This window comes from Diabrotica undecimpunctata, chromosome 5 (genome assembly GCF_040954645.1).
Source record: "Diabrotica undecimpunctata isolate CICGRU chromosome 5, icDiaUnde3, whole genome shotgun sequence".
NCBI classification, from domain to species: Eukaryota; Metazoa; Arthropoda; class Insecta; order Coleoptera; family Chrysomelidae; genus Diabrotica; species Diabrotica undecimpunctata.
In genome coordinates, this window is record NC_092807.1 from 26,025,623 (window position 1) to 26,040,631 (window position 15,009).

Genomic DNA, 15,009 nt, shown 5'->3' on the forward strand with positions numbered 1-15,009 from the left:
CTGAAGAATTTGACGTAAACGCTAAATTTATATTGGTTAAAAAATTGGCTCACTGCTTCCACAGTAGAATGATTTTTTCGAAATCCAAATTGTATTTTCGATATTTTATTATTTTTTCCAACCATCTTTCGAACCTAAGTTTTATCATTCTTTCCAGTGTTTTTGTTATGCAGGAGCTTACTGAAATACCTCTATAAGATTCTGCCCAATCAGAATTTCGATTTGCTTTAAGTATGGGAATCACCCGGTACTCTCTCTAACTATCTGGAATATTTTCTGATTGCCATATTTGAATAAAAGGTTTTAATAGTGTTTCTTTTCCTTTTTGATGTAAATTTGCCAACATAATAATAATGTATATTATCTATTCCCGGAGAAGTGTTTCTCTTGTTCTTAAGACTTATTATTTCTAATTCGTATAAACTAAATGGCACTGAAAGTGAATGATTTTTCCTTTCCATTACACTAATTTTTAAAAATATATTATCTGCACCAATATTTTCTCAAAACTCTTCAACCCATTCTCCTTCGGTCACTGGATTTATTTGTGGTTTAAAGATGTTTTGTAAACGTTAGACTTGATTTAACATATTTTTTATTGGTGTATTTTTGTTTAAAATTTCACAAACATTTCTCCATGCATTACGCTTACTCTTTAATATAACTTTTTGGTTTCTTCTACACATTTATTATAATTTATATAATTTTGTATATTGGACTGTAACTTAAACTTGCGTAAAGCAAGTTGTTGTTGACAAATCGTGGATTAGTCCCTGTTCTTTTCTCCGGTATACATATTTTACAATATTCGTTTAATTTATTTAAAAATTATAGGTAACTTAAATTATTATCGAGTTCTATGAAATTTTCAGTGATAGAAGAGAGAAGAGACCAGTCCGCTTTATTTATATTTCATTTGAATTTTGTATTTACACATTTAGATTTATTAACATTAATATTTGACTTTATAACAATAGCAAAATAATTTGATCCTAAAGTATTGTCCGCAACATCCCAATCGAAACAATGACTAATATTTGCTGAGCATATTGTAAGGTCTATTACCGATTTATTAATACTACTAGGTCTACGCAGCAAAGTTTCTTTGCCGTTATTTAAAAGTACGAGATTACAGTCCTCAGTAGCTTCTAACAGATTTGTTCCTATAGTGTCTACAAACATAATTGAGGTTATTAAAATCACCATAAATTATAAAAGGCTTCTCCATAATATTAAAAAACTTTTCCATTAATTTACCGTAATTTTGAGATTTGGTTTTACATAAATAGAATAAATGTTAATTTTTTTACCGGTTTTAATTATAATTGATATGCTATATTGACATTACGTCATTGATTGGATGAAAAGTAGGACTATTATAAAAATTATTTTTTTTTCAAAAGTATGGCCACACCACCATATTCATTATCATTATCATTCATAAAGATATTATAACTTGTAAAGTTAATAAAGTTACTTTTCTTTAACCATGTTTCTGATATAAGTCCTATGTCTATTTTATTCTCATACCAAATTTTTTCTAAATAACCCTTGTTTGTTTTAATTGTTAGCGCATTCCATTGAAGAAATGATATGTTGTTTTATGAAATAAAGTTTACTATAATTTCTCCTATAAGTATATTACTTTGATTATCGTTTTGTATCTGTGTTTTATTATGATAAATCGGGTTGGTAAACTTATAACAAGGCTGACTTTGTACTTTTGGTGTTTGCAAGATTTTTCTGTGTGTTTCCAATATTTCTTTGTCTACTTTACTAGAATCAATACTACCTGATCGTTTTCGTTTATAGATTGTATATTTATTGGAAGTACTTTCTTGTTCTTTATTTTCTTTTCTGTTGAATAATATTTTCTATATTTATTATTAGCTTCGTAATATGTTATATTTTCAGTATTCATAATCTTTTTAATATACTCCTGTTTTTCTCTTTCCGTACAATTTGCTTCCTTGTCAGTAGGGCTATGTTTTCCTTTACACAATACACAAAATAAAGTGTTCGGATTGGAACAATTTGATTTATTATGTTCTTCACCGCATCTTTCACACCTATCTTTTTCCCTACATTGAGCACGTATATGCTCAAATCTTAAGCACTTTAATCATTTTATCATTCTGGGTGTGTAATTTTCAACCTCGTATATTATTTTTTCTATTACTACGTTTGTAGGTATATATTGACCTTTAAAAGTTACTATTACAGTTCTTGTTTTTACGTAGATAGTAGATCCATTTTCTTGTAAGACTTTAAACCTTATTCCAAACCTAGGTTAAATTAATGATAACAAATCATCCTCTTCTATCTCTTTATCTACAGATTTTATAACTCCTTTCCTTTGTGTAAGAAACGTTGGAATATATGCCTCGTACTGCTAGCTTTTAAAATTTTCAGATTCAATTAATTTATTAGTACCTACTAGCAAAATTATTGAGTTCTACCTTAATTTTATTCCTACCAACTACCGAAATTTGTGTGATAATGTTTTCAATTTCAGGTACTGAACGTAAAATTAATCGGGCCGTGCCTATCCTGTGTAATTTGCCGATATTACCGTTTTTATTTTCTATATGTACTATATATGGTACATTATCTCCTAATTTATATCTATTATTTAATCTTAAATTTATAACTTTATTTAAATTTGGATTACCTGATCTATCTATTTTATTAAATTGGGTCAAAGTTGCATCGTTATTAAAATCAAATGGGTTACCTACCTCGTTGGTGCTAGTTGTTTGGCTTTTTTCGTTTGTTACCTTATCATTTACCCTAATGTTGCTATTTTTTTTCTTCAAATTCCATCTACCTATCTTCTCTTAATTTTAGATCTTTCACTTCCTACACACGAAATATACACTTTCTTACAGAGTGTCTTTACTACTACTACTAAAGTGATACCGTAAAAGTGTGAGCGTAATTTATGCTATATTACTATTTACTGTATATTTAAAGAAAATTAAAGAATCATTGTAGAAATGAGCTGTACGTATTGTAAAATCAGCTGTACGTTTTCACGGATTTTTTATCAGCTACCCCTCATATGCCATTAAGAACCTTCAAATATCTGTATAAGATTTTTTAAGCTTTTTTCTTCCTTTAATGCGATAAGGTGAATAATAATTGATGGACCAATAATAATTCGTACGGATTATAGCAATTTTGTAAATAAAAAAAATAATACCGTTTTTATACACTTTCTTAAAGTCATCGTTCATTGTTGACATAATTAATTATATCACTATTGTCTTTGTCGTAGAGATAGATAGTCTTTGTTTGCAATGCGCTACAATGGAGAATTCAATTTGTTGTTTTTAGAAACATGAAGACTACGACGTGGCTCTGTCAAAATATAAAATGGCGATCCATTATCAACCCGATTCAACGGCATTGTGGAATAATATTGGCGTTTGTTTTTACGCCAAACAAAAGTATGTCGCGGTAAGTTCTAAGGCAAACAAAACCGTATATTGTTTTATTTTTGAACTGGTTTTTGTCACAGTATGGGAAGATCGGTAAAGTTTTTATTGCTTGCGATAATGAACATTTAGATGGAACGGTATCAATGTGTTTAAGGGTGAATTAATTATCGTTATCGACTTTTCCTTGTTCTGCGGGCTACTGTAAATTGGTACAGTGTACGAGATGTTTTAATGCCGCTTAATGTATACTGGATGATGCTTTCCACCTACCAATTTTGGACTTTTAAAGTTAAAATTATAGAGAGAAAGACGTCAGATGGAATACAGTGACGATCTTAAGATACATACTGAAACAGAATGAATAACAATAGTATTAAATAGATGAAGTTAGAGGATAATGTTTTACGATTATTTCGGAAACATCTTATTAGCAGAATTAAAGGCTATACTTAAATAGATTAACCAAATAAGGGCTTCTATCGAACCACGACTTTGACTTTTTTTACCTTTGCTCGAGTAACGATTATCTTTGTTTTACTTATAGGTAAAGTATAAAAAAAAAGTAATCTGTACAGAAATCTTAACGTAATAGCCTTCTGCCTAGGTTCTATACATGGAGGAGTGGTCCAACGGCGTATCCAGGATCAAAACCAGAAGAAAAAAACCCACCTTTACAATTTTCGTTACACATTCAAGAACTACATCCATGACGTCTTCTAAGACGTCTTACTCTCCAGCATCATTAGAGACGAATTAAAACAGCAAACTCAATAATGGAAGGAACAACTCGACAACTATGGGTTGCAGCTAAACGTCAAGAACACTGAGTACATGGAATGTGGATGTCAAACAAATGCAATGACACAATTAGCACCGACGGTGAGGACCTTAAGAAATTCGAGAAATTTACCTATATAGATTCTGCCATCATCAGTAATGGAAGCACAGCTACCGACACAAGATTGTTTATTAATGCGATATGGCTAAAAAGTGACTTGGGTATTGTGCGATCATCAAAAGCGATAGACTGTAGGTAAAAGTTTACAAAACCTCTCAAATCACTTGTTCTATTATCTGACCTTCCAGCTCCAATTTACATCTAAGTAAATTTGCTGTTGTAACCATACATTTTATCTTTTTTGGGGAAATTAACATGTTAAATTTTTTGGCGGTTATATTAAATTCCTGCAACAATTTAGAGTTAAATCGATTCCATTAATTGAGAATTTTTAATATCGTTCATAGGCGTCCGTTTTGGGTAGGAAAATGGTTATTTTAACGCATTATTTTTTTGACTTTAACTTTTAAGCATTTGTGATACTAGATTATTAACTTTTTAAGTATTTTAGTACTAAAAGGTACTTTTTCTTTAAGTCGGTAGGATAAACCATTTTCTAGAAAAATCAATTTGAAAATTTTTCGTCTTGTACCTTCATTAATTTTATAAATTAACTTTTGTTTCAATTAATGCTGCACAGAAGTCGTAAAAACAGTTTGGGAAAAGAAGCAAAAAATCAATTTGAAACAAAATTTCACCAAACATACTATGTAATATTAACATAATATTTTACTAAAGAGAATTAAAAGAGATTATCTTAAATTTATAATAATAAACAGAAATAAATATGCATTTTTTCCATGGCTTCTCCAGTATCCATTTTTTAAAACATTTTTAACAGGTTTTACTGTATAATATTGTTTTATTCTTAAAAGTGCAAACTATAACAATCCTTATGTAAAATATCTTAATCTGTTAAGACAAATTTGTATTTTCTGATAGTCTTTAATCACAATGACGTTTCTGTGTAAACTTTAATTTTTCCCTGTTACTGACAAATGAAAAGCCGTACTTACTACTTATTAAGTAATTGTAAAGAAAAGTTAATTAAAACATTTTTTTTTATAATAACAAACATTTTCATATTTTATATATTGTAGGCAATAAGTTGTCTAAAGCGAGCGCTGTGGCTAGAGCCACTCAATTGGAAAGCTTTATTTAATCTTGGGCTATGTCACTTGGCAACGCTGCAACCAGCTTCAGCTTTTAATTATACGTGTGCTGCAGTAAATCTCCGGCCTCAAATTAGCGACTCTCTTGCTGTTCTTGGAGGTAAGCGTTAAATATAATGATCGTATTGTTTATCCAATGATGAGGAAATATTGATTTTTCTATACCATTTATTTCTGTATATTCTTCGAAAGCCAATTATTATAACCCTTGCTTTTATAATATCTAATATTAACTTTAATTGTTTTAATTGTTTTAATGTAATATAACATATTTATATATATATATATATATATATATATATATATATATATATATATATATATTTTTTTTGGCACCATTCAAATTGTTACAACATAGTAATTTTCTTTGTAGACCTTGATAAAGGTGGCAAAAAACCACCGAAAGCTTGGATTCAGAATAAATAGTACGCCTTAGCAAAGCTCTATTTTTATTGACTACCACACCCAAAAAGAAATATATATATATATATATATATATATATATATATATATATATATATATAGATAGATATATAGATAGAATATGTTCCGGAAGGTTTCCGCGGTTAGTGCAATTAAATCTCGAGCTAACATTAATACTATTAAGGAATAAACCTCACCTGTCTTCCGTATTGAACCGCGTTGATTTTATCATTGTGCCGAGCTTTCGACATCCTCTTCGATGTCTTCTTCAGTTCTTCTGAGGTCTCGATCTTCTGAGTCCCCAGACACTACTACTTCTTCTTCTTCTTCAGCCTGTATTTATCCAATGCTGGATATAGGCCTCTTCCATTTGCTTCCTACTCTTGGCAATTCTCATCCACTGCTTGCCCGCGACTTGTTTGATGTCATCTGCCCACCTCTTTTGTGGTCTGCCTACTTCTCGCCTGTTCTCTCTTGGTCTCCAGTTTGTTAATCTCTGTGTCCATTTTTCGGGATTATCTCGGACAACATGTCCGACCCATTGCCACTTGCTTACGTATAGCCTTGCTATACGTTCTGCGACATCAGTAATCTTTCTTCTTTCACAAATGTCGATATTTCAAATCCTGTCTCTCAAACTAATCCCTAGCATGGCCTTCTCCATCGCTCTTTGGGTTGTACTGAGCTGCTCTAAGGTTTTCCTTGTAAACGCCATGGTCTCCAGTCCATATGTAGTTACAGACAAGATACATTTGTCTCTACGTTTTAGATACGTTGGTATATCTTTATTCTTCAAGATAAAGCTTAACTTGCCGAAAGCTACTCAAGACAATTGCATTCGTCTTTTTATTTCGGCTATTTGGTTTTATTTGCCGATTTTAATGGTATGTCCAAGATGTAAATTACTCTTTTTTTTTTGTTTTCTAAAGGATCATTTTAAGACCTATTTTATTTGACTGCTGATTTAATCCCTGGAGCATTTGCTCCAGTTCCTTCATATCTGTACTAAATTATACTATGTCGTCCGCAAACTTTAAATGACTTAAACTTACACCATCAATGTTTAGCCCTTTTTTCTCCCAGTAGAGCTGTTTGACTACATTGTCCAATGCTAAGGTAAAAAGCTTTGGTGAAATAGTATCACCTTGTCTAATACCTTTACCAAGACGCATTTTTTCAGTTTTTTCGTCTTCATTGATTTTTGATGTGGAATGTAGCCTGTTCATAAATGTTTTTAATAAGTGTAGTGTATGAATAAACGTGAGTTTATTCGAGCATTCGAGCATCCTTCAAGGCTGACAAAAACGACGGGCTCTACGACGATGTTGCCGCCTATTTTTAACATTTCAGACGTTATACGATCCTTACCAGGAGTTTTTTTATTTTTCATTTGCTGTAAGGCATGTCTAATTTCCGAAGAAGTTATTTTAGGGAGAGTTTCCGAACCGACATTTAGAATTGTTCTATGGTCTGTTCCGGGTTCTGTATAGTAGATGTATACAGATTCTCATAAAACGTTTGTATTTCCTTGATTATTTGAGTTTTTTCCGTCACCGTATTCCCCTGTTGGTTTTTGATTTTAGTTATCTTTGATTTTCAAATATTTCATCAAATTTCATAAATTTCATTAAATCAAGCGTTGTTTGTTTCAATTTCGTGTTTCTCGGATTTTTATTTTTATAACAGATCTTTTTTGCAGTTGATGTGATGTTATTCGTTCATTTTTGTGTTATTTCATTTACATCTTTCGTGTTGAATACTGGTAGACGTCTTAGTCTCTCTTTTAGTTTACTTTGATTTTCCTCTTGATTCATTTCGAGTGCTTCTATGTTTGGTAATTTATCCTGTGTTTTTATGTATCCTGATAATTTTCTTCTATCGAATTTCGTATTTACTTCTATTCGTACCCTAACTAATCGATGACCACTACCAGTGTTGACAGAATTTAATACAGTAACATCTTTAGCAATCTTTTTGAAGTTAGAGAGTATAAAGTCAATTTCATTTTTTACTTTGCTGTCTGGGCTGTGCCACGTCCATTTTCTCTACATTTTTTTCTTGTAGAATGTGTTTAAGCAGAATAGTTTTTCTTTGCTGAGGAAATTTGTGAGCATATCTCCCCTGTGATTTCTACTTCCAGTCCAAAATTTCCAATATATTCGTTGTCGTTTTTATTTTCGTTATTTCCTATTTTAGCGTTGAAATCTCCGGTAATTATTACCAAGTATGTTTTCTCCAAGTTTCTGGCTCTTGTAATGTCTTCCATAAAGTTGTTCTACCTCTTTATCATCTGCAGAAGAAGTTGGTGCATAACAGTGGATTATTTGAATGCTGTATCTACGATTTAGTTTTATTGCCAGATAGATAACTCTATTTGAAATCGCTTGGAATTTAGTTACCAAGTTTTCAATTCCCTTATGTACCAAAAAGCCTACGCCTCCTATACGTTGGTTATTTCCTGAATTGTATTGGTACAAAGTGTGCTCTGATTTTAGTAGAGTCGTTTCTTCGCCTTTGAGCCTTGTCTTGCATAAGCCTACTATATCCCATTTTATGGTCTTAAGTTCTTCTTGCAACTCTTCTAGATTATCTTCTGTCCTCATCGTTCTGATGTTATGTGTTCCGATGTGAATTCTGTGTGTATTAAGCGAGATTGTCTTGCCTCCCCCAGATTCCACGAGGCAGTCCCTTTTCTGGGTGTGGGATTTGGCATAACATACTCCACTCACCTGGGGATTGTTTCCGTTCGTTTTAGTATTCGCCATGTCTATATAGTTGGAAGGATGAGTAACCTTAAAACACCACGCTGGCTACACGGGTTGGTGAGTTTTATATCAGCCGCCCACTCTGGGTCAGACACTGTTCGTAGCCGTCCATTGTGGACTTCATCTATAACCCTGGACAAGAAACCCTAAACAGGTAGTAGTTTCCCGGGTCAGGAAACCCCCGAAATCTGCGGAGGGCAGGGATTGATTCATTTTACCTGATAGGACTATCTTCAAGAATAAATTCTTAAACTCGCTACCCGCCACTACTACACTGACCACTTATTAAAGCATTACTGGTGCTGGGAATAGAGGACGGGTCATTTATACCGTCGATGGTGACGTGACTTGGGTGAAGGTTGGCATGGTGGCCAGCGTCGGGATTGGCGCGGGGGTTTGCGTGAACATTTCTGACAGTAGAATTTTGGTTGACTGGTGGAGCAGATGGTAGTTTCTTTATGAGAGGTCTACAAGTCAAAGGTAACCGTACGCCGTCATCTCTTTTATTAAGACAATTTGGTCTTATTTCAGTTTCTATGGCTTCGCGGATAATTCTTGGTTTATAGAAGCGGATGGGGGCTATGGTTCTGGAGTTTTCAAAATTAATTTTGTGACCTGTATGCAGATGGTGTTGACCTAGAATTGAAATTCAGTTGGAATTGCGAAGAGAAATGGAATGTTCATAAATCCTATTTTGGAGTGTACGATTTGTTTGGACCATATAGGATCGGGGGCAGTCTGTACAAGGAATTTCATGAATTCTGTGTTTTATAATAAATAATTTTCAGTGACGTCAGAGACGTCATATAATGTCGTCTCTGGTTGCAAAGACCGGGCATAGTTGCAAGATCTTTCGCTTCTAAATCCTTAATTTTCGTCTGATTTATTAAATATTTTTAGAAACTTACTCGTTACTATTTTTTTAGCAGTTACAATTAAAGCTTGACTAATTAATTCCTCTAATATTGCGGGGTCGTTTTTTCGTCTGATTTAAAGTGTGGAATCATCTGGTTCTGCATTCCTCAGATATACGTCTTAATTTTTGACTGTATTAAACATGATTGTTAACTATAGCATTAGCTGTCAGCTGCCTTATTTTATAAACTCGGTTTATAAAGCTGACTGAATGAAATTTTGTTCATTTTTTGACATTGACATTTGTCCATGTCTAACTGCAGTATGTTACTATTGGTTGTATAGTTGTTTTGTATAACTGTATTTTTGCATTTTTTGATAAAAACTTGCTTTCCAACATTCCACTAACAGCATGTACACTTCTATTGCCTGCCATTATTCTAGCTTGTATTTCTTCTTTATTGTTAGGTTTACGTGATATTAATGCACCTAGGTATGAAAATCTTTCTACCATTTCGAATTTGTATGATGATCTTTCTTCTACTTCTACTTTAAACTTTTGTCTATCCCTGAGCTGATCATCCGTCCACTGCATACATTTTGTTTTAGTTTGATTTATGTGAACTCCAATTTTCTTTGCTGCTTTTACTATTCTGTGTACTATCTCCTGTAGCTCTTTTTTCCTCTTGTCAGCAACACTACATTATCCGCAAATGCCAAAACTTGGTGTCTTATGATATAGGAGCCCTTCTCTATTGATTTTCACTTCTCGCATTATTCTACTACTATCGTATGCTTGTTGGAAGTCGATGAATATCGCTATGGTTAATAAGTTGTGTTCATAGCTTTTTGCTTGTATTTCTGTGATTATAAATACTTGGTCATTGTGCTTCTCCCTCGTCTAAATCCGCACTGATTGCCTAATATTTATTATATATATATATATATATATATATATATATATATATATATATATATATATATATATATATATATATATATATATATATATATATATTATATATATATATATATATATATATATATATATATATATATATATATATATATTGCCTATTATATTTTCAACTTTTTTTTCTAGCTTATCTTTCTTGCTCAATTGCTCTACTTAAAAACAAAATCTGAAAAAGTCATAGTGCAACCATATACCAAGTAAAGGCATTCTAATGGTAAAACAGTCGTTAGTTAGCGTCCACTGGGTTTCAGTTGTTTCTCTCAAAACAGCAACAGAATTAGCTCGATTTATTACCAAAATTATTGTAAAGTTAACTGAAATTAATTTTTCGACAGAAAAATTACAAACTCATAGTAAAGCTCCAATTTACTTGGTTTGATGATGAATTAAAAGTAATACAAGAAAATCTTTCCACAGTCAAGATAAATGCTGATGTTACAAAAGATTATAGTGAGTATAAAAAGTTTAAGAAGCACTACAAATCGACAATATCAAAGAAAAATCTGGCTTATGGGCATTTTTTTTTCAAGGAGTTTAAGATATATTTGAATAATGTCATTGGGAAAGTGTATTTTCATATATTAAAATTGACCTGTTTTATGATTTTCCATTTGTATTCATAATATTGTATAAAATAAATTTATCCATTACTTTAGGAGCTCACTGTAAATGTATTATTGTTTGAAATTAATTCTACCTGATTTATCGATATACAAATATGAAATGGTACGTATTTATTTTCAGTGTCTCTTTTGGAACTACGAGATCCAGATAACGCTTTAAAAGCTTTTAGATTGGCACTAAGTTTATCCCCAGACGATGTGTATGTTGTTGTTAACATGGCTCTTAGTTGTTTGTTCGTCGGATCATTTGAAGAAGCCATTGGATTAATGGAGCGTTATACAAGATTGATCGAAAATAATGTTGTTTGTGCTGAAGAGGTAAGGAACTAATTGCTATAAAATATTATATTTTTTATTATATCGTGTTAGCTGATATATAGGGTGGCTCATCTTATACGTCTCTTTCTCTGTACCGACTACTAAATATGTAAAGTTTTTTCTTCATGGAACTATACTGGGCCGTTAACACTACAATTTTAAAATATTGTGAATTATACAGGGTGCTCTAAGAAAAGGTGGTTATATTTTTTAAGAGTCAAAGTTATATTTTGTTGTTCTTACATGACAATTTTTTCGTCGAAATAAAACACCAAGTTAAGTTGAAACAATTCTCAGCCACAGAGTATGGAAAATAAATGCTGGAAGCAGAACCTCGAGAGCACTAAGCTCTCGGAGAGCCCGTGAGGGACTGACCCGGCTGACCTGAAAATGGCCAATATTTATATGCGCTGTTCGAGCGACAAATAGGGATTTCCAGGTCAAGAGCCAATGGGAAAATTCGAGGCGGGGCGATGCGCATCGAAATGCGTACTAGTCCACAGACTATGGCATTCGATGACAATACAATAACCTCTCATGCGATATATTACTCATCACTAGTAGACAATAAGAATTGTATTAAAAAAAATTGTTTGTTTTCATTTTTTGTAAAATATTTAAATACACAATATAGTTCGTCCCAAACCCTTCTTTTAGTGCGTCATAGTTGATCGAATTCTCTCTAACACATTAAGCTAGAAGTGACGGAAAAAAACGTGAGTCTGTGATTATTATACATAGAACTTAGAAAATTATTTATCGTAAAGCTAATTTTACTTACGGATGTATAATTGGTTGGAGTTTAGAATACGCTAAATAGATATCCAATCAATGATGCGCATAAATATAATTTGACGCAGATTGTCTCGATCGTGACAGTACTTTCACAATGTCAACTGATAATTGTCATTCCAGATTAGTATTATCAGACATTTTACAGTGAAAATTTAATTTTGTTTTTATTGTCATAAAAATATTTTAAGTATGCCGAGATATATCGAGAAAGGACAAAGACTAATATTAAAATCATTGAATTATTTTTAATTAGAAAAAGACAGATTACGATCCTGCAACTGTCAAATTTAACTAAAATGTCATGCAATAATTCTCGACATTCTTAAAATTCTATATGACGTCAAAATTAGTGACGCACTGAAAGAAGGGTTTGGGACAGACTGTATGTGTCTATTCACAGACAGCATCCGTTCGTTCGTGTAAAACAAATTCACTCATATCGCGATTCTTTATTTACTACATATTTATGTAATTTAAACAAAAAAAATTAATTGGCTTGGAAAAAGGCAAAACATATTATCATTATGGCTGTTTGTATCTGCTTATTACATTAAAAGGTATCATTATATCTGCATGTTTTTTTTAACAAATATACTTCAGTTTTTATCCAAAGCTTAAAAAACTCCATAACGTACTTCAGTAAAAGTGGATTCTTGGAGTCCTCTTTTAAAACATACTGATTTGTACTCTTTCAAACGACTCGGCTATGGCCACTTAGTTGAAAAATTACTCGATCGTATTTGTGCTAAAAATAAATACGAAATAGGAAGGAGAAGGAAAGCACCGCTTATTGCCTCCATTATCGGTAATTGGTGTTTCAGTATTTCAGATTTATGTTACTAATTTGTACCTGGGGCTTTTTTCGAATCATGGGAACGGATCATTTTTATGTGATTTCGGGGTCACTTTTTTACAATTTTTGTCTATTTGGCTGTTAACTGGTATGTGGTTACGAATAAAATACTTACGAGTCAAATCTTGGTCATTAATAAAACATAATCTTTTAAATTAACTTTTTAGAAATATTTTATTTATCTCAGAATATATTCTAACATCGAAAATGTACATAAAAATATAAGCCTTTGCGGTCGATCAGTAACATTTAAAAAATTCTTTTTGAATTGGAAAAAAAACTATATGACTACTTGTATTATGTATTGTTCGTTGCAAGATATTTCGGATTTAATCTTCTAGGTATAGTTGTATACAGGGTCGGACTTATATACTAATACATTTTATCAAAATTACGACAATCCCACAAAGTAAAAGAAAAATACATATGAGTAAGACTTTTATATTAAAATATATATTTAACATAGTAAAAAAATACAAAAAAAAATTTAAATTTAATTATCGTCTACATTTAAATCGGTATCACTATCATCGCTATCGTTTAAATCGATAACTACTCTATTGATAATGTTTTCGAACTATAAGTATTTTTCTTCTAGTTTTTTGACATGCCCTATACATTTTTTTCCAATTATCTGCTGTAATATTATTACATTCGGTCTTAATTAAATCTACAACAGTCGAAAATAATTTAGGAGAATTATTGTTTTTCCTCACATTACTTTTTAATAATTGAAACCACAACAATTCTATTGAATTCAGTACACAATAGTAAGAAATTAATCTTAATACTTTATGTCCATAATTCTCAGCTAGCCTGTCCATAATATAATTTTTATCACATTTAACTAATTTTAATAGTTCTACAAGTTGTTTTTTTTTGTGTAAGAATCCATAAAATATATTTTGTGTTTTGATAAAAAATCTTGAATTTCAGCTTTGTTTGAATTAATGTTTGGAATTTTACTCATTAGTCTACAATGGAACGGAACATTATCCAAAATAATAACGCTATTTATTTTTAATTTAGGTAGTAACTGCTGCTCAAATCACTTTTTAATCAAAGTACTGTCCATATATTGATGATAATCTATGCGACAATCACTTACACTCTTAGCAGAGAGTAATAAAGCACCTTCTACCCATCCTGATTCTCGCCCACAATGTAAAATACAAATTCACTTCCCTCTAGAGGGAGGAACATTGGTGACGCAATTTTTACTACCATCGGTCCAAATTTTTTAACTAGATCGTAAGTGTCAAACAGGTTCTTTCCTTCACTCCTAAAGGACCTTAGACTCTCCAAATAATCGAACCTTCACTTTATTAAACTTTATTATATTTAATAGAATTTTGATATACCTTTTTTCTATCGCTATATAGATAACTGCTTGAGCGCAGCACCAGAAGATAAAATGGATATTTTACTAAATGAATTCAATAACTTTTACCAAAAACTAAATTTCACATTAGAAATTGAAAAAAATTATCAAATTAATTTTCTGGACCTGACCTTACATGGAGAAAACAGTACTATAACTACTTCATGGTACACCAAAAAAACCTGGTCGTCGAGATATCTGAATTTCAACTCTCATCATCCCCTGTCTCAAAAGAAATCAGTAGTTATCGGACTCGCCGATAGAGCTATTAGATTATCCGATCCTATCAATAGACCTCAGGCCATTAAAAAAGCAAAAACAGCACTAACACTTAATTCATACCCACACCACCTAATCGACAATACTTTCAAATCGCGACTGCATAAATTTTATAATTACAATAATAACAATGAAACCAACGCGGTAAAGAAAAACTATATGTCTCTTCCCTATATAAAAGGATTATCAGAACAAATTGCAAATCTTCTGTCCAAACATAATATTACGGTTGCTCATAAAGGGCACAATCTTTTGAAAAAGAATTTTACAAGATTAAAAACAAAAACCCCT

General features: G+C 31.7%; 1 protein-coding gene across 2 annotated transcripts in view; it reads left to right on the forward strand.

The window, feature by feature from the left end:
* The window catches only part of BBS4 (Bardet-Biedl syndrome 4), a 222,218-nt gene that overhangs the window by 115,256 nt on the left and 91,953 nt on the right, over positions 1-15,009 (forward strand). Inside the window, exons 7-9 of one of the 2 annotated variants that reach the window (XM_072530948.1) lie at positions 3,337-3,459; positions 5,379-5,550; positions 11,214-11,410. In XM_072530948.1, coding sequence (XP_072387049.1) covers positions 3,337-3,459; positions 5,379-5,550; positions 11,214-11,410 — 492 coding nt within the window. The remainder of the gene's footprint in view (positions 1-3,336; positions 3,460-5,378; positions 5,551-11,213; positions 11,411-15,009) is intronic. The other variant, XM_072530949.1, reaches the window with a different exon arrangement.